Source organism: Entelurus aequoreus, linkage group LG07 (genome assembly GCF_033978785.1).
Source record: "Entelurus aequoreus isolate RoL-2023_Sb linkage group LG07, RoL_Eaeq_v1.1, whole genome shotgun sequence".
Classification (NCBI taxonomy): Eukaryota; Metazoa; Chordata; class Actinopteri; order Syngnathiformes; family Syngnathidae; genus Entelurus; species Entelurus aequoreus.
In genome coordinates, this window is record NC_084737.1 from 1,410,400 (window position 1) to 1,427,706 (window position 17,307).

Genomic DNA, 17,307 nt, shown 5'->3' on the forward strand with positions numbered 1-17,307 from the left:
CAACTAGGCTTACAACTATACCTAATATATAAAGGGGTGGAAAAGTGACTATTACCTGCAGGGCAAACATTAGCTAACCAGAAGGCAATAACAATGTCAACAAAAAACACCTGCTTAAAAGATCTAATGCAAATGTCCCTGAGGAATGTAAGGTGGGAGTACTGTAATTACCTAACGTTACATTATTATTTTCCATAACAATTTAGCCCCCTCCACAATATTAACCCGACGTTAAAACAGAACTAGCTATTTATTGATTAGCAATTGCCGAATCATGTAACATTAGCGTAATGCTAAAAAGCCAGGTTACTATCACATTCCGTAACAGACAAATAATTTCATGTAGGCTAACGTTACCTACCTGCTACCTCTGTCTTTTTCTCGTTTCTCCTCCTCTTTTCTCTTTTTTCTTCCCTGGGCACCTGACAGTTTTGGCCGTTTTGACATTTGTGGTGACGTCCAAAAAGAGTCATGATGCGGGAAGGGAGGGGGCGCACCGTGAGGGGGGGGAGGGGAGGGGGTGTAATGTTGTAACAAATAATATTTTTATTAAATAGGCTTTACTTTGCATTTTAATTAACGTGGGATTATTTTTGTATTTAGAAATAATAGTACCACCTTTTTTTTTTCTCCAACATTTGTGGCACTGGCGTGGCGCCCCCTGATGGACGGCGCCCTTAGCATTTGCCTATACGGCCTATGCCACGGGCCGGCCCTGATTCAGCTTGCCATTCGCCGCCGCCAATAGGGATGAGGCCATTAAAGAGAAGTTTAAAAAGTAAGCAATGCAAAAGATGCCACTGCAGATACATACGGCTTCCATTTGGAAGAACTGAAAGAAAGGACGTGAGTAGCAAAAGGACCAGAAGTGGCTTCTCTAACCTTCAGTCTTTCCTCTTTTGGATCCCAAATGAACACTTGTCATTGACTTATTTGAAGTGCTCCGTCTTCATCTAAATGGTTCTTCATCCCACTTGTACAATGATGGCGCACTAGACCCCCCCCCCCCCCCCTGCTTCCAGCCCCCATCGCTTTAAATGCTTTTCATCACTCATCAGCGCTCCAGCAAAGTGCCAATTCTCCGCTGGCACGGCACAAAAAAAGAAAAAAGTCAGACAATGAGGCAGAGATGATCCGATGTGATTTCACGTCTAATCGTCATGGTCGTACTTTGCTGGAGTGTGACGGTGACACTGTCAGAAACATGTCCGCTAAATGAACGTGTGCTATCATTTCCCCCTTTGTTGTAAACGGGGGTGGGTCTTCTTAAAGCAGGGGCGTACAAACTTTTTCCACTGAGGGCCGCGCACTGAAAAATCAAAGCAAGCGGGGGCCATTTTGATATTTTTTTTATTCTAAAAACCAATACAATGTATGTATAAAAAATATACATTCAGGCCTCCACTCAGGCTTGATCCCGGGGACCCCAAATGGTTTTGGTCAAAAACATATTAAAAATGTGTCGCTATTCAGTATTATTATTTTGTATTATTATTCAAGTTTTAAATCTCTAGATCAGGGGTCACCAACGCGGTGCCCGCGTGCACCAGGTAGCCCGTAAGGACCATATGAGTAGCCCGCTGGCCTGTTCTAAAAATAGCTCAAATAGCAGCACTTACCAGTGAGCTGCCTCTATTTTTTAAATTTTATTTATTTACTAGCAAGCTGGTCTCGCTTTGCCCGACATTTTTAATTCTAAGAGAGACAAAACTCAAATAGAATTTGAAAATCCAAGAAAATATTTTAAAGACTTGGTCTTCTTTTGTTTAAATAAATTCATTATTTTTTTTTACTTTGCTTCTTATAACTTTCAGAAAGACAATTTTAGAGAAAAAATACAACCTTAGAAATGATTTTAGGATTTTTAAACACATATACCTTTTTACCTGTTAAATTCCTTCCTCTTCTTTCCTGACAATTTAAATCAATGTTCAAGTAAATTTATTTTTTTTATTGTAAAGAATAATGAATACATTTTAATTAAATTTTTCATTTTAGCTTCTGTTTTTTCGACGAAAAATATTTGTGAAATATTTCTTCAAACTTATTATGATTAAAATTCAAAAAAATTATTCTGGCAAATCTAGAAAATCTGTGGAATCAAATTTAAATATTATTTCAACGTCTTGAATTTCTTTTAAAATTTTTGTTCTGGAAAGTCTAGAAGAAATAATGATTTGTCTTTGTTAGAAATATAGCTTGGTCCAATTTGTTATATATTCTAACAAAGTGCAGATTGGATTTTAACCTATTTAAAACATCTCATCAAAATTCTAAAATGAATCTTAATCAGGAAAAATTACTAATGATGTTCCATAAATAATTTTTTAAATTTTTTCCAAAAGATTCGAATTAGCTAGTTTTTGTCTTCTTTTTTTCGGTTGAATTTTGAATTTTAAAGAGTCGAAATTGAAGATAAATTATGTTTCAAAATTTAATTGTCATTTTTTTCGCGTTTTCTCCTCTTTTAAACCGTTCAATTAAGTGTAAATATCATTTATTATTAATAATAACATAGAGTTAAAGGTAAATTGAGCAAATTGGCTATTTCTGGCAATTTATTTAAGTGTGTATCAAACTGGTAGCCCTTCACATTAATCACTACCCAAGAAGTAGCTCTTGGTTCCAAAAAGGTTGGTGACCCCTGCTCTAGATCAACATTAGGTCTATGTGTCAATATAACGTTTTTAAAGATTTAAGTTGTATGCTCTTTTTGTCAAAGAAAACCCTGTTTTTTTATGGAAAAAACACAAAATATGCAATATTTTCACCCAATAACATTTTTAAGAGGTATATTTCAGATTATATGACATTTGGAGCCTTAAAAAGGTCAATAACTCATAACAACATTGATTTTAAGTCATTATTATTTTTTGAGCAATGACACAAATCCAGTGTTTCCCACACATTCATTTATTTGTGGCGGCCCGCCACGAAATAATTACGTCCGCCACAAATATTTATTTATTTATTTATTTTATTTTATTTTTGTCCTGTCCAGCTTCTCAGGCAAATCATATAGTTGATGTAGATGCCCATATAGGCTGTTCACATTTACTTTACAAAAGAGAAGTGTAGGATACTTCTCTTGTTGCCTTATTTGTATTTGACCACTACTGTTTTCTGTTTATTTGTTACTGACTGTGGCAGGACACCTCTGCCTCTGTTTCACTTTATGTTGCTGGTAAATAATATGGTTGTAGTAGTAGGCTAAAGTTAAATTATTTAGTATGCACTAATTAAAGGGGCAGAGCTTTAAGAGACAGTTTAGCTTTTATATTTTATAAGATATATTGTTTGTAAGAACCACAATTAATAAATATATTTCAGTAAATAACTAATTGTTCAAATCTGTATATAAATATGTACATAAAGTGTTGTAATTATATTGTAAAATGGATGGATGGACGTTTAAAACAAAACTGTTATTAATTAGTAAGTATACATTTTTTTAGCCTTTTTAGAGAAAATCATACCATTGTAGTAAATTATGCAAATTACTCGATGATGCCATGATGACCACGCCTATAGTCACGCCCATAGCCACGCCCCCACCACCACAGGTATCTTGGCAGTTTATGGGAAACACTGAAATCACACTAAAATTATTGGGGAACCAAAAGGGTCCTACTCATTAAAGTGTTAAAAAATAAATTATACATTTTTTTTACTGTTTACTTTTAACACAATAATCCCGAGATCAACTTCAGATCTATCCGTCAATTATACGTTGTATTGTTGTTTGTTTTTTGTTTGTTCGTTTTAGGCCCTTCTTTAAAAAAAAAAAAAAAAAAAAAAAAAAGCAACATTTTTTATATGGCAAACACAAAATATGCAACATTTTCCCCAAAAAATATCTCAAAGTGGAATATTTAATGTGACTTAATTGGAGCCTTGGATAGGTCAATAATTCATAATGGCATTGATTTTGATTCATTATTATTTTTTAAAGAAAGAAACAGCGTGCATGGCAGCTTTGTGTTATTAGAGGAAACATTGCAACATTTTCTTGTTACATTTCACCTGTTTGCTCTTTCATACCACTTTTTATGTTGTCATTGTCCACACGTTTATGTTGTCATTGTCCACACGTTTATGTTGTCATTGTCCACACGTTTATGTTGTCATTGTCCACACGTTTATGTTGTCATTGTCCACACGTTTATGTTGTCATTGTCCACACGTTTAAGTCAGGACTTTGGGAAGGCCATTCCAAAACCTCAAAATCAAAACATAAAAAGTGGTATAAAAGAGCAAACAGGTGAAATGTGACAAGAAAATGTTACAATGTTTACTCTAATAACACAAAGCTGCCATTCTTTCTTAAAAAAAAAAAAAAAAGAATCAAAATCAATGTTATTATGAATTATTGACTTATTCAAGGCTCCATTTACATCACGATGCATATTCCAGTTGGAGATAGTTTTTTGGGAAAATGTTGCATATTTTGTGTTTGCCATTTAAAAAACAGTTAGTTATTTTATTTTTTATTTTTTTTGAGGGGCCTAAAACAAACAAACAAAAAAAATAAACAACAATAAAAATTATAATTGACGGATAGATCTGAACTAGGGATAAATGCGTTAAAATGTAATATCGGAAATTATCGGTATCGGTTTTTTATTATCTGTATCGTTTTTTGTTTTTTTTTAATTAAATCAACATAAAAAACACAAGATACACTTACAATTAGTGCACCAACCCAAAAAACCTCCCTCCCCCATTTACACTCATTCACACAAAAGGGTTGTTTCTTTCTGTTATCAATATTGTGGTTCCTACATTATATATCAATATATATCAATACAGTCTGCAAGGGATACAGTCCGTAAGCACACATGATTGTGCGTGCTGCTGCTCCACTAATAGTACTAACCTTTAACAGTTAATTTTACTCATTTTCATTAATTACTAGTTTCTATGTAACTGTTTTTATATTGTTTTACTTTCTTTTTTATTCAAGAAAATGTTTTTAATTTAGTTATCTTATTTTATTATTATTTTTAAAAAGTACCTTATCTTCACCATACATGGTTGTCCAAATTAGGCATAATAATGTGTTAATTTCACGACTGCATATATCGGTTGATATCGGTATCGGATGATATCGGTATCGGTAATTAAAGAGTTGGACAATATCGGAATATCGGATATCGGCAAAAAGCCATTATCGGACATCCCTAATCTGAACTTGATCTTCAGACAATTGTGTTAAAAGTTAAAAAAAATGTATGATTTCTTTTTTTAAAACTTTACTAAGCAGGACCTTTTTGGATCCCCAATCATTTTAGTGGGACTTTTTTTTTGAGTGTCATTGCTCAAAACATAATAATTAATTAAAAGCAATGTTGTTATGAGTTATTGACCTTTTTAAGGCTCCAATTATTATATAATCCAAAATATTCCACTTAAATTTTTTATTGGGTGAAAATATTGCATATTTTGTGGGTTTTTTCCATAAGAAAACAGGATTTTCTTTGACAAAAAGAGCATACAACTTAAATCTTTAACAACTTTATATTGACAGATAGACCTAATGTTGATCTAGAGCAGGGGTCACCAACCTTTTTGAAACCAAGAGCTACTTCTTGGGTACTGATTAATGCGAAGGGCTACCAGTTTGATACACACTTAAATAAATTGCCGGAAATAGCCAATTTGCTCAATTTACCTTTAACTCTATGTTATTATTAATAATTAATGATATTTACACTTAATTGAACGGTTTAAAAGAGGAGAAAACATGAAAAAAATGACAATTAAATTTTGAAACATAGTTTATCTTCAATTTCGACTCTTTAAAATTCAAAATTCAACCGAAAAAAAGAAGACAAAAACTAGCTAATTTGAATCTTTTTGAAAAAATTAAAAAAAGAATTTATGGAACATCATTAGTAATTTTTCCTGATTAAGATTAATTTTAGAATTTTGATGACATGTTTTAAATAGGTTAAAATCCAATCTACACTTTGTTAGAATATATAACAAATTGGACCAAGCTATATTTCTAACAATCATTATTTCTTCTAGATTTTCCAGAACAAAAATGTTAAAAGAAATTCAAAAGACTTTGAAATAAGATTTAAATTTGATTCTACAGATTTTCTAGATTTGCCAGATTTTTTTTTTTGAATTTTAATCATAATAAGTTTGAAGAAATATTTCACAAATATTCTTCGTCAAAAAAACAGAAGCTAAAATGAAGAATTAAATTAAAATTGATTTATTATTCTTTACAATAAAAATTAAAAAAATACTTGAACATTGATTTAAATTGTCAGGAAAGAAGAGGAAGGAATTTAAAAGGTAAAAAGGTATATGTGTTTAAAAATCCTAAAATCATTTTTAAGGTTGTATTTTTTCTCTAAAATTGTCTTTCTGAAAGTTATAAGAAGCAAAGTAAAAAAATGTATGAATTTATTTAAACAAGTGAAGACCAAGTCTTTAAAATATTTTCTTGGATTTTCAAATTCTATTTGAGTTTTGTCTCTCTTAGAATTAAAAATGTCGGGCAAAGCGAGACCAGCTTGCTAGTAAATAAATACAATTTAAAAAATAGAGGCAGCTCACTGGTAAGTGCTGCTATTTGAGCTATTTTTAGAACAGGCCTGCGGGCTACTCATCTGGTCCTTACGGGCTACCTGGTGCCCGCGGGCACCACGTTGGTGACCCCTGATCTAGAGATTTAAACTTTAAATAATAATACAAATAATAATATTGAATAATGACACATTTTTTATATTTTTTTGACCAAAACCCTTTGATCAAGCCTAAGTGGAGGCATCAATGTATGTTTTTTTAAACATATATTTTATTGGTTTTTAAAATAAAAAATATCCAAATGGCCCCCGCTTGCTTTGATTTTTCAGTGTGTGGCCCTCAGTGGAAAAAGTTTGGACACCCCTGGTGTAAGTTAAATCATCCTCCAAACCCTTAAAGCAGCTGTGTCAAACTCAAGGCCCGGGGGCCAAATGTGGCCCACCACATCATTCTATGTGGCTCACGAAAGCCTGGAAATAACATGCGTTAATAAAATGCTTAATCTTTTCTTACTAAATATATTTGTTATTTCCCTTTTGACATTAAAAACCATGCATTGCATGCAATTGCATATCTTTTAAAATTAAATATTATCAAAATAAAAAAATAATATAATGTACTCCAAAAATATTTTTTGTTAAAGTAAAGATAAATACTGTATTTAAATATATGCTTGACTTTAGGGCTGCAACAACTAATCGATTAAATCGATTATAAAAATAATTGGCGATTAATTTAGTCATCGATTCGTTGGATCTATGCTATGCGCATGCGCAGAGGCTCCTTTTTTAAATTTTATTAATTAATTAATTTTTTTTTATTTTTTATAAACCTTTATTTATAAACGGCAACATTTACAAACAGATGAGAAACAATAATCAAAATAAGTATGGTGCCAGTATGCTGTTTTTTCCCCCAATAAAATACTGGAAAGGATAGAAATGTAGTTTGTCTCTTTTATCCGATTATTAATCGATTAATCGACGTAATAATCGACAGATTAATCGATTATCAAATTAGTTGTTAGTTGCAGCCCTCCTTGACTTATGATTTCAAAACAAATGATTAATTAAAGTGTACACTGTAAAAATAACAATAGATTTTACGGTTAAATTCGTCCGACTGAGTTTTTTTTACCATCAAATCCACTTTGGTACTGTTTTTTTCCATTTACAGTAAGACACTAAAACATTAAAAAACAAACAAACAAAAAACATTAAAACAACAAGATTTTATGGTAAAATAAAAATAAAACATGGTATTGTGGCCTACATTTTTGTTTCATCTGACCCTTTTCCTCAAGAAGGTCTTACCGTATTTTTCGGAGTATAAATCGCTCCGGAGTATGAGGTGAACGGTACTTTGGGCTGTGGGATTGAGTGTGTTGTGTGGATGTTTGAGTTGTATTGGCGGGTTATATGGACGGGAGGGGGGAGGTGTTTGTTATGCGGCATATTAAATATAAGCCTGGTTGTGTTGTGGCTAATAGAGTATATATATGTCTTGTGTTTATTTACTGTTTTAGTCATTCCCAGCTGAATATCAGGTCCCACCCGCCTCTCACAGCATCTTCCCTATCTGAATCGCTTCCACTGCCCTCTAATCCTTCACTCTCACTTTCCTCATCCACGAAACTTTCATCCTCGTTCAAATTAATGGGGAAATCGTCGCTTTCTCGGTCCGAATTGCTCTCGCCTGCTGGTGGCCATGATTGTAAACAATGTGCAGATGTGAGGAGCTCCACAACCGGTGACGTCACGCTACTTCCGGTACAGGCAAGGCTTTTTTTAATCAGCGACCAAAAGTTGCGAACTTTATCGTCGATGTTCTCTACTAAATCCTTTCAGCAAAAATATGGCAATATCGCGAAATGATCAAGTATGACACATAGAATGGATCTGCTATCCCCGTTTGAATAAGAACATCACATTTCAGTAGGCCTTTAAGCGTACAAATGGAAGTTCACCTCAACTTCTGCCAACATCAAAGGAACAACTGCACCCACAGTAGGACTCTCTCTGTCTAACGCAAGTGTCAACTCTCACCTGGAAATTCAAATTGCGGTGTGATCCGCTTTTGATCCGTCTTAAGATGTTTAGATTTGATGCTATTTAATAGTATTTAGGACATCATCATGCTTCAGTTCATTGTAGTCTCAGCACGCTTACCTGGCGATGCTCCAGTCGGGTTCAATCTTGAGCACAGTGGGGTCCTCGGTGTAGTTAAACTTGACCTCCGGGTTTCTGAGCTCAGCGTGGTCTATGTCCACCAGGACGGGCGCGCTTCCTGGTGCCAGGCCAGCTGGCGTTACGCACACAATCTCATGGGCGTTCCTCCTAGATTGGACGGACAAACACGGGCAGATGGCAGTTTGATCCGATATCACAGTGGGTTTTTTAGAAAGTTTTTAAACCAAAGAAAAACATGTTCTTTAACCCGCTAAAACAAGGTCACAAACGTTCAAAGGCACACTTTTTTCCCCTACCTGATTGTGTTCAACGTGGAGACTTAGTGCACCTGTACTGTATCGAATAATCTGATTGTAAATACATGCCTCTAAATCAGGGGTCACCAACGCGGTGCCCGCGGGCACCAGGTAGCCCGTAAGGACCAGGTGAGTAGCCCGCTGGCCTGTTCTAAAAATAGCTCAAATAGCAGCACTTACCAGTGAGCTGCCTCTATTTTTTAAATTTTATTTATTTACTAGCAAGCTGGTCTCGCTTTGCCCGACATTTTTAATTCTAAGAGAGACAAAACTCAAATAGAATTTGAAAATCCAAGAAAATATTTTAAAGACTTGGTCTTCACTTGTTTAAATAAATTCATTATTTTTTTTACTTTGCTTCTTATAACTTTCAGAAAGACAATTTTAGAGAAAAAATACAACCTTAAAAAGGATTTTAGGATTTTTAAACACATATACCTTTTTACCTTTTAAATTCCTTCCTCTTCTTTCCTGACAATTTAAATCAATGTTCAAGTACATTTTTTTTTTATTGTACAGAATAATAAATCAATTTTAATTTAATTCTTCATTTTAGCTTCTGTTTTTTCGACGAAGAATATTTGTGAAATATTTCTTCAAACTTATCATGATTAAAATGCAAAAAAATTATTCTGGCAAATCTAGAAAATCTGTAGAATCAAATTTAAATCTTATTTCAAAGTCTTTTGAATTTCTTTTAAAAATTTTGTTCTGGAAAATCTAGAAGAAATAACGATTTGTCTTTGTTAGAAATATAGCTTTGTCCAATTTGTTATATATTCTAACAAAGTGCAGATTGGATTTTAACCTATTTAAAACATGTCATCCAAATTGTAAAATTAATCTTAATCAGGAAAAATTACTAATGATGTTCCATAAATTCTTTTTTAAATTTTTTCAAAAAGTTTCGAATTAGCTAGCTTTTCTCTTCTTTTTTTCGGTTGAATTTTGAATTTTAAAGAGTCGAAATTGAAGATAAACTATGTTTCAAAATTTAATTGTCATTTTTTTCGTGTTTTCTCCTCTTTTAAACCGTTCAATTAAGTGTAAATATCATTAATTATTAATAATAACATAGAGTTAAAGGTAAATTGAGCAAATTGGCTATTTCTGGCAATTTATTTAAGTGTGTATCAAACTGGTAGCCCTTCGTATTAATCACTACCCAAGAAGTAGCTCTTGGTTTCAAAAAGGTTGCTGACCCCTGCTCTAAATTATGTCAATCAATCAAATTACCGAGCTAAAAAAACCCAAGCTCTCAGCCCGATAGCCAGCACTGCTCTTAAAGGCCTACTAAAACCCACTACTACCGACCACGCAGTCTGATAGTTTACATATCAATGATGAACTCTTAACATTGCAACACATGTTAACTTATAAAGTGCTATTTTAAATTTCCCGGGGAACTTCCGCTTGAAAACGTCTATGTATGATGACGTTTGCGCGTGACGTCAATAGTTAAACGGAAGTATTGGGACACATTGTATCACAATACAAACAGCTCTGTTTTCATCGCAAAAATCCACAGTATTCTGGACATCTGTGTTGGTGAATCTTTTGCAATTTGTTTAATGAACAATGAAGACTGCAAAGAACAGGCTGAATAAGTGTACGTTATATGAGGCATAAATAACCAACTGGTATGTTAACGTAACATATTATGGTAAGAGTCATTCAAATAACTATAACATATAGAACATGCTATATGTTTACCAAACAATCTGTCACTCCTAATTGCTAAATCCCATGAAATCTTATACGTCTAGTCTCTTATGTGAATGAGCTAGATAATTATATTTGATATTTTACGCTAATGTGTTAATAATTTCACACATAAGTAGGGTTGGGTATCGAGTATCGAGTATCGATTGGAACCGGGACTAACTTTCAGATTCTCCCGGAATCGTTCCAAAGTTTAAATGTCGATTCCTATTTTCGATACCCAGTCAGCCGACCGGAAAAAAATATGTCCGCCGAACCGGAAGAAGAAGCCGCTGAACACCAACGAAGAAGCGCCCACCGCCGGAAGTGTTAGCATAGCCGAGCGAGTCAGTCAAGCTCAAGCATGGATAGCGGGCGTCAGCGGTCAAAAGTGTGGCTTTACTTTATAAAAAAAAAAATGAAATAACCGCGAAATAACAGAGCTGTCCATCAAGAAACGAGTGGAGAGAGAGCTGCAGATGTACCAGGACGTTCCACCGATACTTATGTCTGACGACCCTGCTGCATGGTGGTGGTCCGGTGGAACCAACAAAAGACTTATCCTTTGCTGTCATATCTCGCTTTCTCCTATTTATGCGTTCAAGCTTCTTCCACACCCAGCGAACGTGTATTTTCCACAGCAGGAGACACTATCTGTCCAGAACGCTCACGCATCCTGCCTGAGAAGGCGGATATGCTCATTTTCCTAAACAAAAACTGTCTCTGATTTTATACTGTACCTGCTGCTAATCTGGACTGGGTTTTGCAAGTTGTTTCTTATTGTTTATTTGCTTTTCTGCACCAAGTTAGCCCATCAGTGGGAGCACGGTAACATTTTTAAGTACACTTGTGTGTGTAAATGTGTTTTCATGAGGTTTCCTGCAGCATCATACACTTATGTGTAAATGTGTTGTCATGAGGTTTCCTGCAGCATCATACACTTATGTGTAAATGTGTTTTCATGAGGTTTCCTGCAGCATCATACACTTGTGTGTGTAAAGGTGTTTTCATGAGGTTTCCTGCAGCATAATACACTTATGTGTAAAGGTGTTTTCATGAGGTTTCCTGCAGCATCATACACTTGTGTGTGTAAATGTGTTTTCATGAGGTTCCCTGCAGCATCATACACTTATGTGTAAAGGTGTTTTCATGAGGTTTACTGCAGCATCATACACTTATGTGTAAATGTATTTTCATAAGGTTTCCTGCAGCATCATACACTTATGTGTAAATGTGTTTTCATGAGGTTTCCTGCAGCATCATATACTTATGTGTAAATGTGTTTTCATGAGGTTTCCTGCAGCATCATACACTTATGTGTAAATGTGTTTTCATAAGTTTTCCTGCAGCATCATACACTTATGTGTAAAGGTGTTTTCATGAGGTTTCCTGCAGCATCATACACTTATGTGTAAATGTGTTTTCATGAGGTTTCCTGCAGCATCATACACTTATGTGTAAATGTGTTTTCATAAGGTTTCCTGCAGCATCATACACTTATGTGTAAATGTGTTTTCATAAGGTTTCCTGCAGCATCATACACTTATGTGTAAATGTGTTTTCACGAGGTTTCCTGCAGCATCATACACTTATGTGTAAATGTGTTTTCATAAGGTTTCCTGCAGCATCATACACTTATGTGTAAATGTGTTTTCATAAGGTTTCCTGCAGCATCATACACTTATGTGTGTAAAGGTGTTTTCATGAGGTTTCCTGCAGCATCATACACTTGTGTGTGTAAAGGTGTTTTCATGAGGTTTTCAAAAATAAAGCTCTCTTGAGGAAAGTGTACCTCTGGGAAAATGTATTCATAATTTATAATATTTATATTCAAGTTCATAGATTTGATATTTATATTCTAGTTGAAAACAGCCCTGTGAGGAATTTATAGTAAAGTTCATAAAAAGTTAATAGAATTAAAATTTGATGGAGAATATCAGACTATTTCATTCAGAAAGACTGTAGGTTAGCTAGCTCATTTAAAATATCCTAAACTTTTTTTTGACCCTGCCTCTTAAAAAAAACGGAATCGAGAATCGTCAGGAATCGGAATCGAAACAAAGAATCGGAATCGTTCAAATTCAAACGATACCCAACCCTACACATAAGTCTCTTCTGAGTATAAGTCGCACCCCCGGCCAAACTATGAAAAAAACTGTGACTTATAGTCCGAAAAATACGGTAACTGTTATTTGAATACGATATAAAACACTAGACTTAGACATACATTAAAAAAGATGTCAACACTTGATTTCTATTTACTTAAATGTGGCAATAAAATGCTTGGAGTTAAATTGTGAAATATATATATATGTCTTAATTAGATTATCCAAAAAAATAGTGCTCAATACCGTGGTAGAGCGTAATATGTATGTGTGGGGAAAAAAATCACAAGACTATTTCATCTCTACAGGCCTGTTTCATGAGGGGTTTCCTCAATCCTCAGGAGATTTTAATGAAAGCATTCAAATACCATGTTTTATATAGGGCACAGAGCGGGTGGGTACAGGCAGGCGTGGGGGCGTGGTGATTGGCTCATGTGTTACCTAGGAGGTGTTTCCTTCTGTGACGGCATGCTGATACAATTTCGCTGCGCTTGTTGAGGGATGACAAGTCTGGACTGTATATAATAAACAGTTTAGGTTGCATCTTTTGTTACCACTGTTGTACGGTGTGCTGGATGCAAGAATTTGCCATGTTATTGAGTATTCAACATTATTGTCTTTGAGATTCCAAATGTGTTTGCTGAGTTCAGTAGTGTTCCGCAGGCTTTTGCATCATGAAAGAAGCCTTGTGATTGTTCCATCTGGTTTTGAATTGTCCCTCAGTTAATCCTACGTATGTGTCGGATGTGTTAATGTCCTTGCGTGTTACCTTTGCTTGGTAAACGACTGATGGTTGTAAGCACCCCCCGTATATATATATATATATATATATATATATATATATATATATATATATATATATATAGGATGGAGATGGTTATACACATGCAGTATATGTGCAAATGTTCTATACAGTGTTATAATAATATAACATTAATGTGTCAAGGACGCTCGGGGCGTAGCATGTTCCATTGAGTGCAGTTCCGCTAAGCTAGGTACTATAAGTAACAGACGTGGGCATGTATGCATTCAAACGTACTCCCCTATTGACAAGCCAGGCTAAAGAAATCCACAATTTCCACATTGCCATACACTTGTCACCATAGCAACCCCTTTTTAAAAGCCAGCAACCTTGATAAGATGCTCCAAACAGTGGAGGTCTGACAGATAAAGACGGGGTTGCGCTGCAGTGGAATCAGCCGGATTTACCGCCGTGCAGAAGCGACTGCGGCAACATCAAAGCTCGCAGTAACAGTAGTGGCTTCAACACAGATTAGCAGCTGGGGGGGGTGTGGGGTGGGGGGGCTACGTTTGACATGCATGCAACTGTTGTGATAGCTGAGAATGCTTTTTTTTTTTCTCGGCTGCCTGAGATTAAGGGAAAAAAATAAAGCTGTAGGCTGAGTGATGCGGTGTGCCTGCGAGCAACATTTACACACCTGCCAACTGCCGACACGGTTTTAGAAGCACACCTCATCGTTCGCGGCGGGGACATTACGACTCTCACATACCATTATTTGCTCGCATGTCATTTCCACGGTTACATGCGGGCTCCTTGAACCTACTTTTTGAAGAGGCAGGGTTGCGGCCCAATGCTGACGGAAACGGAGCTGCCCGCGTTGAGGTAGCTCCCCTCGATCGTCACGCGGGTGCCCCCCGAAATAGGTCCCTGAGAAGGCTGGATACGAGTGAAGAACGGCGTCTGGGGAAGACAGGAGACAATTGGTATCACGTTAGGACAGGGGTCAGCCACCAGAAATGTTGAAAGAGCCATATAGGTGAGGGCCGACATCCGGGCAACTGAGCTACATACGGGTTCTTCGAGCCATAGCAACCAGACTGGCGTTGAAAACAAACCGTTGCCATTACTCTTTAACCTGTCGACCTACGCTGGTTAAACCCGTCATTCTGCCTCCAAAATGCCGAAAAACGGTGTTGTTTTTGGTTGTGCTAACCACAACCGGAAACAGGGGAAACAAAGGTTGTATTTTGTTCTGCCAAAGCGTGATAAAAGCCCACAGAGACGAGACAAATGGCTCGCAGCTTTACACCGGGAAAACGAGGACGGTTCTCACTGGAGTCCCCCAAAGTCCCGGGTCGTGTGTTCGGATCACTTCGTTTCTGGTAAATATAAGGAACAAAAATCCACCTTCATAACCACAACTTGGCTATACCGTCCGTGCTAATGTTGTACTTGTTGAATTTGTACCTTATAACGTTCGACAGCTGAAGTTGTTGTTGTACAAAAATAACATGTGATACTATATAGTACAGGGGTCACCAACGTGGTGCCCGCGGGCACCAGGTAGCCCGTAAGGACCAGATGAGTAGCCCGCTGGCCTGTTCTAAAAATAGCTCAAATAGCAGCACTTACCAGTGAGCTGCCTCTATTTTTTAAATTGTATTTATTTACTAGCAAGCTGGTCTCACTTTGCCTGACATTTTTAAATCTAAGAGAGACAAAACTCAAATAGAATTTGAAAATCCAAGAAAATATTTTAAAGACTTGGTCTTCACTTGTTTAAATAAATTCATTATTTTTTTTACTTTGCTTCTTATAACTTTCAGAAAGACAATTTTAGAGAAAAAATACAACCTTAAAAATGATTTTAGGATTTTTAAACACATATACCTTTTTACCTTTTAAATTCCCTCCTCTTCTTTCCTGACAATTTAAATCAATGTTCAAGTTTTTTTTTTTATTATTGTAAAGAATAATAAATCAATTTTAATTTAATTCTTCATTTTAGCTTCTGTTTTTTCGACGAAGAATATTTGTGAAATATTTCTTCAAACTTATTATGATTAAAATTCAAAAAAAAAAAATCTGGCAAATCTAGAAAATCTGTAGAATCAAATTTAAATCTTAATTCAAAGTCTTTTGAATTTCTCTTAAAATTTTTGTTCTGGAAAATCTAGAAGAAATAATGATTTGTCTTTGTTAGAAATATAGCTTGGTCCAATTTGTTATATATTCTAACAAAGTGTAGATTGGATTTTAACCTATTTAAAACATGTCATCAAAATTCTAAAATTAATCTTAATAAGGAAAAATTACTAATGATGTTCCATAAATTATTTTTTTTATTTTTTCAAAAAGATTCAAATTAGCTAGTTTTTGTCTTCCTTTTTTCGGTTGAATTTTGAATTTTAAAGAGTCGAAATTGAAGATAAACTATGTTTCAAAATTGAATTGTCATTTTTTTCATGTTTTCTCCTCTTTTAAACCGTTCAATTAAGTGTAAATATCATTAATTATTAATAATAACATAGAGTTAAAGGTAAATTGAGCAAATTGGCTATTTCCGGCAATTTATTTAAGTGTGTATCAAACTGGTAGCCCTTCGCATTAATCAGTACCCAAGAAGTAGCTTTTGGTTTCAAAAAGGTTGGTGACCCCTGTACTATATAGTCTATAGCCTAGCTAGCTATTTTCGAAAACCGGTTTCGTTTAAATTTGCACTTAACAGTTGGGTTTTTAAAAACCAATAAACCCTATAATTTTCATGTTTGCCATTTAATCAACTTTTCAAGACAGTCGCAAAATGCTGTCTGCAAGACTTTTCAATACAATGACATATATTTTGTACATTATCCGCCTGCTGTACTGCGCCTTCATAAGGCTACAACTTACAAGGACCAGGCTACTAGGGGTCAGTCTGCTTTCTTTTTTGGGGTTTTTTGCCGGACATTCCAGTATTATTTACCCGTGATCTTGGTATTACTTTCCTTATTAGGTTATTTTGCCACCTCCCCCTTCTCTGTTTAAACTCTTCTTTGTTGTACTTAAACAATACATGTAGCCCTCAAATCTCTCAATATTTTATACACTAACACTTGATCTTGTTGTTGATCACTTCCGCGTCTCTTTCTTAGTAGCGCGCAGGCTAAGCTAACTATCAAGCTAAGCTAAGCCTGAGAAGCTTTAAAGTTCACTGAGACGAGTCTGACGCAAATAATACATTTTCGTTTTTTCACACGATATGCGAATAAGTAAAAATGAGTAAATGAAGGATTCTGAGTGTTGAAACTATTTCGATGGTGGAAATATATGACTGCCAGCCATTTCAAGTCCTCAAAACATCCATTAAAACAGTGCACAAAAATTGTTTTTCAATAAACACATACTTGCCAACCTTGAGACCTCCGATTCCGGGAGGTGGGGGTTGGGGGAGTGTGGTGGGTCATGATCGGGGGGGTGGCGGGGCAGGGGTGTGGTTGGGGGCGGGGGCGTGGTTGGGGGCATGGTTAAGAGGGGAGGAGTATATTTACAGCTAGAATTCACCAACTCGAGTATTTCATATATATTTCATATATATATATATGTATATACTGTATATATATATGTATGAAATACTTGACTTTCAGTGAATTCTAGCTATATATATATTTATTTTATTATACATATAAATAAAATAAATACTTGAATTTCAGTGTTCCGGAGGCTATCCAGTAGATGGCAGTATTGTCCTGTTT

At 35.2% G+C, this 17,307-nt stretch overlaps 1 protein-coding gene across 4 annotated transcripts in view; it reads right to left on the reverse strand.

Annotated features, from left to right (window-relative positions):
• Positions 1-17,307, reverse strand: part of LOC133653263 (plexin-A1-like) — a 684,271-nt gene that overhangs the window by 97,228 nt on the left and 569,736 nt on the right. For all 4 annotated transcript variants that reach the window (XM_062052348.1, XM_062052349.1, XM_062052350.1 and 1 more), the window contains exons 15-16: positions 14,397-14,533; positions 8,709-8,876 (exon numbers count right to left, since the gene is read on the reverse strand). In XM_062052348.1, the coding sequence (XP_061908332.1) occupies positions 8,709-8,876; positions 14,397-14,533 (305 nt within the window). The remainder of the gene's footprint in view (positions 1-8,708; positions 8,877-14,396; positions 14,534-17,307) is intronic.